Source organism: Schistocerca nitens, chromosome 8 (genome assembly GCF_023898315.1).
Source record: "Schistocerca nitens isolate TAMUIC-IGC-003100 chromosome 8, iqSchNite1.1, whole genome shotgun sequence".
NCBI classification, from domain to species: domain Eukaryota; kingdom Metazoa; phylum Arthropoda; class Insecta; order Orthoptera; family Acrididae; genus Schistocerca; species Schistocerca nitens.
In genome coordinates, this window is record NC_064621.1 from 259,055,742 (window position 1) to 259,071,973 (window position 16,232).

The window sequence follows — 16,232 nt, forward strand, 5'->3', positions numbered from 1 at the left end:
CCATTTGGCTCTTCATGTGGGCATATGCAAGAGAATGCCATCAGGAAAAACAAAACTCGCACTGGAGCAGGAATGTTAAATCCTTTAACTGGGTATATATACTAGAAAATTTAGAAAGAGAAATGGATAGACTGAAGTTAGATATAGTGGAATTAGCAAAGTGCCTCGGCAAGAATAACAGGACATCTGGTTACGTGAGTGCAAGGTTATAAATACAAAATCAAATAGGAGTAATCCAGAAGTATGTCTAATAATGACTAACACAATGGGAATGCAGGTAAGCTTCTATAAACGGCACAGTGAATGCATTTTCATAGCCAAGAGAGACACAGTGCCATTGCTCACCACACTAGTAACTCAGTTTACATGGCAAGTAACTTTGGAGTTGTAGAGGGAGACTAAGAAATGAATACAGAAAACAAATTCAAATGTATGTAGGTTGCAATGATTATTCTGAGATAATGAGACTTGCACAAGATAGGCTAGCATGAACAGTTTCATCAAATCAGTCTTCAGACTGAAGACCACAACAACAAGCTCAAATATTCAGATGGTATGTACAGAATGTGTTGCTAACAAGACATCATTTAATTCCGTTTCAAATTTCAAGTAACTTACTTAATACTTGTGATAAGGTTGTTAAAAATTTTGCTGCCAAATAAGAATTTCACCCTATACCTACGGACCTAAAAAATTCACATCTGTGATGAATGCACATATAGATATGAATTCTGCCTCAAAAGGCAAAAGGGTGAATATATGTACAAATTCTATTTCATAGCAGTTTGTAATCCGAGGAAATATTTTATCAGAAAGTAAATACCAAAAAAAATAAACAATTATTTGGTTATGGAACTGCACAACATCTGGCGAAGCGCACTGTGGAAAGAGAAAGTGTGTAAAATGCATGTGCAAAATGAAGAGTGGATCTATGTATGAACATAACAACATATCAGTGAGCTTGTAAGTTATGCTCTGGGTAGCTGAGTGGTCTCTGACATACACACTGTGTATGACAACATAGCAGTCAGCTGTGGGACATAGCACTGTATAACAAGGAAATGCCTACATTTGTCTGTTAGGTAACACTGGAATCAAGTGAAATTGTGGACAATTTAACGTAGCAGTTTTAGGTGCAGGATGTTTGCAAGTATGGTTGCATAACACATCACTAAAGGTCAAGCCTGAACTGCTACACTTACGATGCAGGCAACCTCAGCAAACATATGCGCATTAGCCATTAACAAATGCTTTGTGCACTCTGCTTAACTTTGCATTGTGCATAGCTCATTATTTTCTATCCTTATTTTGAAATGAATGAAGAGACTAATCCTGCTCCATCATGTGGCTCAAGTATGAATTTTGAGACACCAGAAGGGTCCAGCCACCCTATGATCATGTGGCAGCTCTACTTTCACAGAAACACAGAACACAGCTGTTCAACAGAGAGTGGAAAAGGTGAAAAGCTGAAGGTACAAGATCAGGTGAATAAGATGGTTGCAGAATGACTTCCAACCCCACTCTTATAGAGTGCTTTTTGTCAGTCTAGCAGAATATATGCAGTAGTTATCATGGAGTAGCATCACTTGGCACAGTCTTCCTGGTCCTTGTTCTCAGACTGCATCTGCAAGGCATCTCAGTTGTTCACAATAAATGTCAGCAGTGATGGTTACACCTCAGGGAAGCAATTCATAGTACACTACACCACCGCTGTTCCACAAGATGCCTGACATTATCTTTTGGGATATGCACAGGTCTTTGTATGGGGAGATGCTGCTTTGTGTGGGCTCAACTATTCCCTTCTTTGTCTTATGTTAGCATAAAGACACCATTTCTCATCATCAGTAATGATACAGGGTAGGAATGGTTGGTATTATTCATGAGCCAATTGATGACAAGCAAGCAGCAACCATATACCTGATTTTTGAACCCTGCTCTTTGCACTCAAATGTCACACAATGGTGGAATGATCACAGTCCATGGCATTTGCCAGTTCTTGAGTACACTGATGTGGATAATTGTGATTAATGCATTTAAACAATTTTCATCAAACCTCGAAGGTCTCCCTGAACATGGAGAATCATTAATGTCAAAGTGATCCTCCTTAAAACAAACCATTTATGTTGAAAATGTTTAGATTTCTTCACTTGGCACTCAATTTTGTAGTATCCTCAGCTCCACTAATTATCTCTAAATGACAAAATTACAACATTCAAACTTAAACATAGCAACAGTGAACTACAAATAAAAAAATGACAACTGATAAAAAAAACCACAGCAAGCAGAATACCTACATGCAAAACAAAAATGCTATAAACTTATGCACCAACCTAACCTTTGTTTGTTCTGTCTGTAGTATGGTCAAGTATGGGTCACATAGTCCATGAAAGAGCTCTACAGTAAGGTAATTAGTGCTGATATGCTACAGATTTGAAATCATTGTTCTACAGATTTTGTAATTATCAAGATGTGTAGGAAATGAAAGATAATGCCAAGATGCACGTCAAATCAGAGGCGCACTCTGTTCACCTGTGAGAAAATACTGCTGCTTCTCAACAAAAACATACATTTTCTGAAAGTCTAAATAAGACCAAAAGAAGCAAAGATTATTTTGGAAAAAGCTGTTGAAGTTTTCCTAAAGCAAATACTATTTATTTCCTATTATTATTAATTATTATTATTATTATTAAATCCCCAATCAATGTCTCTTTTCTTTTGTGATCATTTTAGACTTCAGGCATGTAATGAGGCAAACTTTTAAATCTATATGTCCAATTATTTACAAAAACTGCTACTTATTTTGCCAAAAATAGCTGCTACATTTTCAGGTCCCTACCCTATATCACTGACAAGAATGTAAAATCTGCACAGAAATGTCCACAATAGATCAATAGAGACTGAAACAATTTTTATATCTTTTAGTATGGTATGCCACTGTTATTTGAAAATGTCTTTTATTATTGCCATAAATTAAGTAGTTAATGTAATAGCATGTAAGAATAAGTATTCGAAGGTCAATAGTGCTGCTATTGATTCTATGTAATATCCTCTGTTTATTTTTGCAGATTTAATACTTTATCGATCTCGGCTGCATTTTTAGGGATGACTATTGCATAAGGCACCCAGAGAAAAAATGTGCAACATCAGTTAGCATTCATTGGTAGAGATGATGACTATGAGTGATACCTTGGAGAGTCAATCTTGTTTAACTGAGATGTGTGTTAAGTTGATTAATGCAATGATTTCTTTGTCATTTATTGTTTTTCTGGGCCAGGTGGTATAACATTCCCAGGAAAGCTAAATGCTCCTGTGATGAAATGTTCCATTGTCTGTTGGATCTTGCCTATCAGTATCATAACCCATATTCAGGAACTGCAATATACACAACATGAAAGGAAAACTCCATGTTCTACTCAGGGCAAATAGACACAGGTTTCCATGCCAGCTATACAGAGCAGATTACTGAACAATAGCCACAAACATACACAATTCCCATTTGAAAATCTAAAGCAAAAAGTTGAACTACTCAAGCAAGTAAATAAAGATTGTTAAACAAATCTGTTACAAAAATTGGAGATTTATTCACATCACAAAAACATGAAGACAAAATATCAAATGAAAACCCGGAAAATGTCTGAGCTTCTTCACATGCTTCGATAGTATCTTTAAGCAAGCAAACAAAATAGTTATAATAATAGAAGTACCTTTGTATAAAACAAATAGTTATTCAAACAATGAAAAATCCAGGATAGAATGTAACAATACCAGAGAAGGAAAGTTGCTACTCACCATATAGCAGAGATGCTGAGTCCCGATAGGCACAACAAAAAGATTCACACAATTATAGCTTTCAGCCATTAAGGCCTTTGTCAGCAGTACACACACACACACACACACACACACACACACACACACACAACTTGCAAACATATCTGCAGTCTCAGAGAGTTGAAACCACACTGTGAGCAGCAGCACCAGTGCATGATGGGAGTGGGGACTGAGTGGGGGTAAGGAGGAGGCTGGGGCAGGGAGGGGGAGGGATAGTATGGTGGGAGTGGCGGACAGTGGAGTGTTGCAGTTTAGACGGAGGGCAGGAAAGACGGTGCGGAGGGGGGAGGGGGTAAGTAGTGGAAAGGAGAGAAATAAAAAGAAATTAAAAGACTGGGTGTGGCGGTGAAATGACGGCTGTGTAGTGCTGGAAAGGGAACAGGTGAGGGCTTTAGGATTCTGGGTTTTGCTAACTTATTCATGGGCCATCTAGAGGAATCCTTTCTAAAAATCCAGAATCCTAAAGCCTTCATCTGGTTCAGATTCACTGATGACATCTTTGCTATCTGGATTGAACGTGAGGACACCTTATTCACATTCCTCCAGAACCTCAACAACTTCTCCCCCATTTGCTTCACCTGGTCCTACTCAACCCAACAAGCCACCTTCCTAGATGCTGAACTTCACCTCAGAGATGGCTACATCAGTACCTCCGTCCATATCAAACCTACTAACCACCAGCAATACCTCCACTTCGACAGCTGCCACCCATTCCATACCAAGAAGTCCCTTCCGTACAGCCTAGCCACCCGTGGTCATTGCATCTGCAGTGATGAGCACTCCCTCTCAAAATATACCGAGGGTCTCACTGAAGCCTTCACTGACCGTAATTATCCTCCCATCCTTGTACAAAAACAAATCTCTCGTGCCTTATCTTTCCAGTCTACCACCACCTCCCAAAGTCCCACAGTCCGGCCACAGAGGAGCTTTCCCCTCATAACTCAGTACCATCCGGGACTGGAGCAACTGAATTACATTCTTCGCCAGGGTTTCAATTACCTCTCGTCATGTCCTGAAATGAGAAATGTCCTGCCCACTATCCTTCCCATCCCTCCTACCGTGGTATTCCGCCATCCACTGAACCTACACGATATACTCGTCCATCCTTACACAACCCCTGCTCCCAATCCCTTACCTCATGGCTCATACCCCTGGAATAGACTTAGGTGCAAGACCTGTCCCATACATCCTCCTACCACCACCTACTCCAGTTCGGTCACTAACATCACCTATCCCATCAAAGGCAGGGCTACCTGTGAAACCAGTCATGTGATTTAAAAGCTAAGCTGCAACCACTGTGCTGCATTCTATGTAGGCATGACACCCAACAAGCTGTCTGTCCGCATGAACGGCCACCAACAAACTGTGGCCACAAAACACGTGGACCATCCTGTTGCTGAACACGCTGCCAAACATGATATCTCTCATCTCAATGACCGTAAGTAGTGGAAAGGAGAGAAATAAAAAGAAATTAAAAGACTGGGTGTGGCGGTGAAATGACGGCTGTGTAGTGCTGGAAAGGGAACCCCTGGAATAGACTTAGGTGCAAGACCTGTCCCATACATCCTCCTACCACCACCTACTCCAGTTCGGTCACTAACATCACCTATCCCATCAAAGGCAGGGCCACCTGTGAAACCAGTCATGTGCCATATGGATTCTTCCCACCAACACCAGCTTTTCTGAATTGCGCAGGTGGGAACTTTCCCTGCAATACATCCTATGTTCCTGTAACCCTCCTGGCCTCAACCTTCGTTAGTCACTGTCCTCATCCATCCAGCCCCCTCCCTGTTCCCTTTCCAGCACTACACAGCCGTCATTTCACCGCCACACCCAGTCTTTTAATTTCTCTCTTTTCCACTACTTACCCCCTCCCCCCCCCCTTCTCTCCTGCCCTCCGTCTAAACTGCAACACTTCACTGTCCGCCACACCCACCATACTATCCCTCCCCCTCCCCGCCGCAGCCTCCTCCTCACCCCCACCCAGTCCCCACTCCCATCATGCACTGTTGCTGCTGCTCGCAGTGTGGTTTCAGCTCTCTGAGACTGCAGACATGTGTGCAAGTTGTGTGTGTGTGTGTCTACTGCTGACAAAGGTCTTAATGGCCGAAAGCTATAATTGTGTGAATCTTTTTGTTGTGCCTATCGCGACTCAGCATCTCTGCTATATGGTGAGTAGCAACATTTCTTCTCTAGTATTGTTACAAATAGTTATTCAACTTACAGAAGAATAAGTACTCTTGGCATGAAAGCATATTATATCATAATGTATGGATGACCTGTAGCATTGTCTCTACTATATGTGTCAAAATATCTTTGCAACTGTTTTCTTTTTGTACTTTTGCTGTTTTCAATATGTACTGTGCAATGAAAATTATGTGAGTGACGTTTAAAATGTGACAGTTTTGGCGTAGGTGGACTACAGGAAAATAATAAGTAAGAGCTTTTCCAAATTTGCCACTAACTCTATGTAAAGACTGATCATTAATTACAAAATTGTGTGTGTAAATATTACACCAAAGGTAACAGAACAATGTAGCACCTCACGTATTGGAAACAAATGAAAAGTGTGAAATGTGAATAATGTACTTGAAAATGGGAATCATTTCTTGAAAAAGGGCATGCAAGAGATAAATAAAAATAAAATCTTGACTGACAGCAGAAAAAATTTAGTTCATAAACACACCCATTATAAAATTTTAGCTCTTTGACAGTTTCGCTTTGAAGCTCAAATATAGCTCTACTTGTAGAAAAACATTTACATAGGGCAAACTGCAAATAGCTCTCAGAAGAGTAGAAATGTATCCTATGACAAGTCAGTTTCTCAGTATTTTTGAGGAAAACAGAAGTATGGAGATGTCCCTGAAATTTATTTTCCTTGAGAAAAAAAGACAGTCTATGAATGGGTATTCTTACAGTATAATGAAAACTTTGGATTATTGACTAATTGCATTTCTAGAGACCTCTAACCAAGTCAGCTCACGGTTTTGGTACTCTGTTGGACAGACACACTTAATACGAATAATGGGTATTTTTCAGCAATTTAATGGTTTTTCAAATTAAACAACTTACAAAGTGAGGTTATTTAGAAAAGCATAAAAGTATAGTTATTTAACAAAGGTATTTGCGTAAACAGCAATAGATGTTGTCTGCACAAAGAAAGCAAAACAAAAAGCAAACCTCAAATGAAACTAAGAAATTAAGAATATGGTGAGAGTTTCAATCAAGCAATGATAGAACATGCTGAGTGAACCAAAACTATTTCAAAATAGCTCTGAAAGTATGTGGGTTGAGGCAGCAAAATTTTGGTAACTTAACATGCCAAAAACAAACAAACAACCTGAGTAGATAATGTGTTTCATCAGTTAAGATGGCAGATAGCACGGCACCAGACAACAGGGTGAAAACTTTACAAGCAATGAAAGATTTCCTTAAATGATTGTGTTGGTCAAGAGACCATCAGAACAGACAGTTATAAATACTGAAAATAATGAAATCCAAAAGTAATGCTAAATGAGATAGATAAAGCCACTGCATGAAATGTGTATGGATGTGAGCAATAGAAAGGTTTAACATGGGGGAAAAGGAATTTTTTAATTATTTACAGAGTTGTTGTGGAAGGATACAGAAACAATGAAGTAATTCTTGTTCACGAAAAAGAACTGTACACCTAATAGCCTCTTCACTGTAATATACAATATACTGAGGTGATCAAAGTCATCAGATAGTGATACGCATATATACAAGATGGCAGTAGTATCACATATACAAGGTATAAAAGGACGGTGCATTGGCAGAGCTGTCATCCGTGATGGTGTGATACTCAGATATGCAATTCAAACAGTGGAAAGTCCAGATTGGAATATCAACACTTATGAAACAGTAAGTAAGTATTCTATCTTTCTCATAATTGTTCACATATATAATTGTTGACCAAAAAAATTCTGCCTTAATGGTCAGGAATAAATTATTGAGGACTGAATTTGAGAGTTGAAAGAGGGAGGGGGGAGGGAGGAGAGGATGAAAAATGGTAGAAACAGGTTGAGGTGAGGGAAAGGCAACAGATGTTCACATTTGACCCAGAATTTTCTATTATCAAAGGGATGTCAGTAAATCATACCCATCAGCACACTTTTATAGAGAGACTAAAGTATGTTAGTGTTAGATCCCTCTAGAAGAAGGCATTAGAGAAAACTGTCAGTCAGTTTAATCACTAACACCCTTTTAACACAATCCAGAACAGGTAATGTGAGTTCGAGGGTGGCGCAGACCCCACGAAGGCATGGGCCCATGTTGTCAACAAGGCACTGTGCAAGCAAGTGGTGGCTACATAATGGTGTGAGCTGTGTCTGCATGGAATGGACTGGGTGCTCTGGTCCAACTGAACCAATCACTGACTGGGAATGGTTATGTTCAGCTACTTATTCCCAAACAACAATGGAATTTTTATGGATGATAATGGACCACGTCACTGCACCACAAATGTTCGCAACTGGTTAGAAGAACATTCTGGACAATTCAAGTGAATGATTTGGCTGCCCAGATTGTCTGACATGAATCCCATCGAACATTTATATCAAGAGGTCAGTGCACAAAATCCTGCACCAGCAACTCTTCCGCAGTTATGGATGGCTACAAAGGAAGCATGGCTTAATATTTCTGCAGGCAACGTCCAACGACTTGTTGAGTCCATACCACATCGAGTTGCTGCACTAGGTCAAGCAAAAGGAGGTCTGACACAATATTAGGAGGTATCTGCAGACTTTTGTCACCTCGGCATATACCAACTAAAATTGTTACCACATACAGAGAAAATATATGGGTTTTCAATCAAGCAAATGAAGGAGCTTCTTTTACAAGTGGATGTATGGCAATGTACCACTTCCAAATTACAATTAAGATGATTAAAAGGAGCAAGGAATGTGATGTACTACATTTATTGCATTCACAATCATTTTAAAACTTTTGAGTCAGCTTTGGTGTAATCTGTACTAAAAGAACCTATAGAAACAAGGTATTGATGAACTTAAGCTAGTATACTGAAGAACACGCACATCAATGTTACAGATTCCATCAGTCTTTAGCAGTGTAGCAAACAATACAGAAATTACACAGGAGAGAGAGTGAATGAATGACTCCATTTACTAGTTAATGTCCATGATCAAGGTGCCACACACCAGTCTGGCATACATAGGCCAGACATCAAAACTGCAATCACTGCAGAGACAGGAGGCCTATGACAGAGGGAGAACATGATGGCCTTTGTAAGCATAGTGAAGCATCGCTCATATCGATATTCACAGTTGAGTGTGTGAATGGTAAACAATATTATTATTATTATTATTATTATTTGTTATTGCTTTCTATTTTTTTAGCAGAGTTGAGAATTTTACAGTATAACTTGTGTTACAGTTTCATTCCTTAGTCACAAACGGCCTTCTAAATTTCTCGAAAGTGTTCCCTTTTGGTACACAATAGATGTATTCCAGATAATTCACTTTTGATTGAATTTAAACTCAACATTTTTAATTGGAAACTACAACTACAGAACCATAAAAATATGTTCAAAATATAATTAAATCTCTTCTCTGAAATGTTATTGGACATGTCATCCTGGATATGATGAACTACTAGTGAACATCCTGAAGGACACACTTCTTGTACACATTTTAATAATGACCAAATCAGTGGCACAAAAGGACAAAAGATATACACAGGGGGCATTTACTTTGCATGTACAGCAGCCAATATACCCATTTCTACAATGACAAAAGAAAACACCCACAAATGTTGGAAATACTTAACAAACAAGTGCGATCAAAAACTTAAATCTCAGAAAGGATAATATCAATCTGCATAACTACTTTTATATACGTACTGTACACTTACACTGACTCCGAAGCTTAATACAGCATTGGGGTAATCAAGGGTATGAACAACCTGGTATGTTGAAATATCATATATTTTGACATGGCGATCTAGAGAGCTTGAAAGAAGTCTCTTATTTTCAGAACACAATTTCAAACATGTAATTGTCTTGTGGTGCTGCGACACTTTTGCTAGCAATTTTCCTCCAGCAAGAGCATCCCAAACACGAATTTCTGTTCCTCCTGTAAAATATTATTTAAGTTTATTAGTACACTCTGATTTGCCAGCAGGCCATTCAAAAATAATAATGAACATATGAGCATAATATCTGCACCATGGCAACAATAATCTAATTTAATTACCAGCAGATAGAAACACTCCTCCACTTGGGAGAAATAATGTACTTTCAACAGGTGCACCATGGTCCACTTGGAACACAGCAGTTTTTGCGCGTGTATCATACATGCGCACAATATTATCATATCCTCCAGACAGTATTATGTCTGCAGATACCGGTGAGACGGTCCCAGCTCTAACATAATCCTGCACAAATTAGATAATGAATTAACATGCCACTAGAACTTTAAATAATTTTCAGAAACATGTTTGCAGTAATTGGTTACAATGTGTTATACATTGGGTAGGTATCCTGCAGTAGCAAATCGTAAGTAATAAATATGAGATTAGCATACATGTCAAAGTTGCTTCACATACAGGCTAATCTCATGTTTTGGATTAATTTAATTATGATGGGACAACTCTGACATTAAAAGTTCTGAGGCAACTCAGAATACCTCAAGGAATTCCCGCCAGTAAAGCAGAAAGTCAGCAAACATCTCTCTTGAGAAACTGTGCTTTGCAGCAGATAATGCACTTAAATTTTGTTAAATACGACAAAAGAGAAACAGATGTGCTCACATGGCATAAAAGTAAATGGTAAGGTACTTCTTGATAATGAAGGAAATGGGAAAAAAGAAAACAGATATTACTTCATTCATTGTAACGGAAACTTGATTAGTGGGTATGAAACTGGGTTCAAATATTATACTCTTGGTGAAATCATGACAGATGACAAACCAATTAATCGCTTCATAACATTCTTTTCAGAAAATTAATATACATTACTTCAGTTAACATATCAATCATACTAAATGTTTTCAAGTATTATAAATGCAAAACTACATAAATAAGCCACATTACACAATCTGTCTGAATTAAGAGCAGAGGATCTGCTAACACATCATATCATGGCACTGCGTGATTCTTTGTATCACGTATATTAAAAAATGTTCAACTGTAAAGGTCATAGTAGCCACTTTATTAATGATTTTATCAAGTTTTAAAACTAACCGTATGCTCACTGAAGCTGATAACTTCCTTCTCACTAGGAATATCCCACAAGCAAACACTTTTGTCATCGGAGAAGCTAGCAATATGCGTTTTATCTGCTGTAAAGAAACAGCGATGCACAGCACTGGAATAAATATTAGGAACAACATTACAGAAAAAATCAAACACTTAATCAAAATAAAATTTAAAAAACTTTATTACAATGAAATTTAACTGCATTAAATTTATAGGTTAATCAGTATACTGTTTGAGGAATTTTCATGTTGACTGAACAGTATCAAATTGTATTTTTATAATACATCACAAAATATGAATAGGAAAAAACATCAAAAATATGAGGAAAATGCAACACAGCAAACTGTTATGAAGAATCAACATATCACCAAACAAACAAAAAAATAATGAATAGAAACCTAAAGGAGATGCTAATCGTCACTGAGGTTTCTTTTCCACCTTTACTATTAATCTTTCAATATCTGCTGCCAGTTAAAGTTTCACTTGATAGTTAAACAAAGTAATTTTATACATGAACTGCAGTAAGCACTTAATCACTACATTATTGCCTGTCACACTAAGAGAACACTTAGACACGGTTTTTCAGTGACTACGTTCCAATCATTCTTCGAGCACAATAATGTATTATTGCTATAGAGAGATTCTATTCTCCATTACAAAGGACACAGCAGCTCAACTTATGAACTTGTATTCTGCAGAGCACATAAACTGATGCTGGGAAGTCTTTCATGGAAGAAATATAACAGAGGAGTACAAGTAATCACTGACAAAACAGTTGAGATGTTGGACAGGTAGGGTCCTGAAGAGTTTTAACAATTTCAATTCCTTAAATAGTTTCAGTGATAAAACGGTTTTTCTCATAAATCCAAAGGGAATTCACAATTGAAAATACCCTTTCCACAACAGCATTTGTGCCTGGTAAAGCAAGAGCAAAACTCACCAGTGTCTATACATTTTTACATGAACTGCCTGCACTTTTGAGTATACGGAATACATCACACCATCTCTATCTCTTTCCAAATTAGCTTTTCCCCATTCCTCAAGAATCCTCAACAAAATGTTGTTCATGCACCCTATCTCATCAACAATTCATCTTCATCTATCTGAAATGCTGCACCTGAATCTACTGTCTTAAGAGGTTTCAAACAATTTAAAAGTTCAGACCAAGAAACAGAATTTTTACATGTTATATAATGAACTGATTTCCGAGGTTGAAATGGAGAAATCCACTTTTCCAAATAAGGCACAAAAGTGTCCTAAAATAAGGTGGTAATTGTCTCGTATTTTGAATGATTGAAACTATCTATGTTTTCCAAGTTAATTAAAATTAAAGACATAAGTGAAGCTTTAAATTTACTGAATTTCCTATTACTGATTTTTTCTTTAAGGAGCTCTAACTCCTCAGCTGATTCTGTAGCTGAAAATGAGGCTCTTTCCAACTTTTGGATTGAATTTGAAAACATTTTCAAGCTTTGTGTGAAGCGAAGCTTCTCAAAAAACTGTTTCAGAAATGTAGGACACTTATCCTGAGACAGAAAATAACATTTCAAAGGTTCATAAGTACTGATAACTCTTGTAACTCCTGGCAACAATGACAACCATGTAGTTTTAATACTACCTAGAACTTACTTGTATTCTCTAGCAACAAAATCACAGAATGATTCCAGCTCCTCCACATGCACAGTGTAAATGTGAAAATATTAAAAAAATTTATTCACTATTGTTTCTATGTCAATAAGAATGTCTGCCCTTGTTTGAACTCCATTATTACCACATGCCTTGAATGTTCATCTTGAGAGCACTGTTCAGTTTGGAATAAACATTGCTTGTTCCTGCCTCTTGTACTCACCAAAGTTGGTATTACAGTTATCGGCACAAGCTGCAACAATCTCATTAACTATCTCTTGCTTTTTTTAAAAATGCACACAATATAGCTAGTTAACAATTCTGTCGTTTCTCCACCTGTGTTCTGAAGATAGATTGCTTTGCACTGAACACCTTTGGTGGGAATAAAATACCTAGATAGAATCAGTACTAGCTTTAAGCTTTTGTGATTTGATGCATCAATCATCACAGATATATATTTAGCATCTTTAAGTTCTGACTGAACTTCATGCATTGCATACACAGATAACACATTCACTCAAATTGACTCACATTTCTTCCTACATGTGAATTTCTTCTCAGATAGGCCTCTGATGAGAAGAGTCATGCAGACCATTGGACAGAAAGAATGATTGTGTTTTGTGGCGTGTAATGCAAACAGCCCTACTTCTGTAGTGATATGTTTATCTTCGTCTGTTTTTATTTATTCATACATACAAAGGAAGCTACAGTGCTAGAGTTTTCACAGAAAATGCCAACAGGCACTTCTTTTTCTTTACGTGCTGTGTTGTATCGGCATGTCCTCCGTGTTCAATAGAAAAAACTGAATGACACAATGCACATTCTACCTTCGTGCTCATGGTTTCCTTCAAGAAAGGGGACTCTCCTTTATTGTTTTTCGAGGAAGAAAACTTTATTTTCCCCATATTAATGGGAGCGTGTTAGTTTCAAAAAGATAAAACAACAGACAATGGACTGCACTAAAGCAACTGATAACGATGTCCCCACTCCGGAGCACCGAATGGGGGATATTTTACCTCCGGAATATTTTACCCAAGAGGGCACCATCATCATTTAATCATACAGTAATGCTGCATGCCCTCGGGAAAAATTACGGCTGTAGCTTCCCCTTGCTTTCAGCCGTTCGCAGTACCAGCACAGCAAGGCCGTTTTGGTTAGTGTTACAAGGCCAGATCAGTCAATCATCCAGACTGTTGCCCCTGCAACTACTGAAAAGGCTGCTGCCCCTTTTCAGGAACCACATGTGTGTCTGGACTCTCAACAGATACCCCTCCGTTGTGGTTGCACCTACAGTACGGCTATCTGTATCGTTGAGGCACGCAAGCCCCCCCCCCAATGGCAAGGTCCATGGTTCATGGGGAGGGATTTACAATTATGTAAACTGAAGGTGGAGGGGGCATAATGGAAAGGAAATATTCATGTGAACTGCATTGGGAATCAGTGGCAATAACTGAAAATATGTGCCAGAATGGGATTCGAGCCTGGCATCTCCTGCTTACTTGGCAGTTACGTTAACCACTGCACTATCTGGACACAGTATTTATCACAACTGTACAGACAACCTCGCATGCCCCGTGGCCAATGCTCATTACCACCTCATGTTATCTACTGGCTGTCCCCATCTGTGTCCTCCATGTTTGCTACTTTGAGATTCGTGCAGGATGTTGAACATAATTATGCATCTGCACTGAAGAAGGTGGATTCATTGGCCATCAAGATAACTGTTTTACTAATGCAATGTGTTCTTACGGGCATGTCCAAAATAACAGGCATCATGCATTCATAAAATAGTAATAATGACAAGAGTAATACTTTAATGGTTGTATCACACAAGTGGCAATGAATACCAGTAAAGTAGGTGTGTTTGCTAATAAGAACAAATCTTCACACAGTATATAGTCATGATAGTGCACAAATGAATGTTAAATTTTATCTCCTCTAAATTACTGAAACCCACTTATAGTTATGTATCTTCCACAATGACTTACATGTTAAAATATTGAGAACAGTGTGTAGTCTTAGCTAGACATCACTTGATGCAATGCTAGTCTCATGCACTATGCTATGAGCTGACTTGCAAGTCAACAGAACTGTCTGTGGGTGTGTATAACCACTCAAATCCGCCATTGCTTCAATAAAATAGTTATTTTATATATGAGTAACTGTCCACATTTCATCATAATGAGATTTCAATTCCATCGAATATTGTAAACAAAACAGCTGAAGCAACAAGCTGCAATCTTCACTAATACTCTAACAGTGGCAGAACCACATCATCACTCATCCACATTTACAAAATACGGTACATGCCGTGATGAAGGCCCCTTGTAAGAGTGGCCTAAATGCTGACCCTATATAAAGACGTGATGATGTGGCAAATTACGCAGAAAAGTTCTATCCTAGGTGATTACGGCCATGAGAACTTACATTCGAAACAAATTATCAAACGAGAAAAGCATAGGCTCAAACAAAGCTCTCCTTCAAGTTTAGTGTTTATAGCGTTATTTGCAACAGGTGACTACTTAAAATATCTTACCTCTTATGCCCTTTAAACACTCTTAAAAGTGACTTCGATGACACGTCAAACAGTTTCACATGTGCCTCTTCACCTCCAGCACAGAGAAGTCTTCCATCCGACCTGAATGATCCACCGTAAGCGGTTTCACGAAAACGACTCAAATTCTTGTACACTTGCCTTGTGATCGCATTATAAACTTGGACCTGTTGATGCAATTAAATAATTTACTTTCAAATTCCTGAAACAGGTCTTAAGTGAATGTCAGTCAATATAAATAACTTAAATTGCAAACTTACTTTCACGGAACAAGTAACTGCAAAATAGTGAGGTTCGACGGGTGAAAAATCAATGAAGTCTACAGGACCAAATTCTTTCAACAGGACTGGAACCTACAACACAAACAAACTGCATCAACATAATAAAACCATTTTAGATTTACCGTACCAAGTTACATCACTTAAAAATGTATTATTTCTGTATTACACGGTACAATTAAGACTGTTATGTCACTGTCATAAGCAGACTAACAAATAACAGTTTCGAGGAAAAATAAAAATCGATGAGTAATACTGTATGGATGTCAAATGCAAACGTTACCCCAAATTTTTTCCAGTAGATAGTGTCGGGAGTAGTTTTAACTCCCGGTTTCGTGTATATTTTTACATTTGTTTTCTTGAATGAAGCCATAACCTACAAAGCATTACCACACACGCTGTAAACATAAACCTTGCCAAACCTGTTGAAAACAACATCCCAAAGACCGCAGTTGCTGCAAAGCTACCATACACCCCCAATAACTGGTGCCATTTAAATTGCGACTTGTGATAAATTCTTACATCGTACGCAGTTAAGAATTGAAGACGATTTTTTGATTTTTCTTTCAATATAGCAGCCCTAAAGGGTGTGAAAGTTAATCATCAGCTGAAATCGTAAATTTCTGGTACTATCTGATGAATATAAAAACATATCAAAATTGTTTCAAGATCATCTGTACACGACTCAAAGAGGAACATAAATACGCCTCCAC

At 38.1% G+C, this 16,232-nt stretch overlaps 1 protein-coding gene across 1 annotated transcript in view; it reads right to left on the bottom strand.

The window, feature by feature from the left end:
• Positions 1-15,958, bottom strand: part of LOC126198656 (U3 small nucleolar RNA-associated protein 15 homolog) — a 39,696-nt gene extending 23,738 nt beyond the window's left edge. Inside the window, exons 1-6 of the mRNA XM_049935130.1 lie at positions 15,803-15,958; positions 15,502-15,594; positions 15,224-15,408; positions 11,047-11,170; positions 10,059-10,239; positions 9,718-9,938 (exon numbers count right to left, since the gene is read on the bottom strand). Coding sequence (XP_049791087.1) covers positions 9,718-9,938; positions 10,059-10,239; positions 11,047-11,170; positions 15,224-15,408; positions 15,502-15,594; positions 15,803-15,892 — 894 coding nt within the window. The 5' untranslated portion in view covers positions 15,893-15,958. The remainder of the gene's footprint in view (positions 1-9,717; positions 9,939-10,058; positions 10,240-11,046; positions 11,171-15,223; positions 15,409-15,501; positions 15,595-15,802) is intronic.
• Positions 15,959-16,232: the final 274 nt, after the last annotated feature.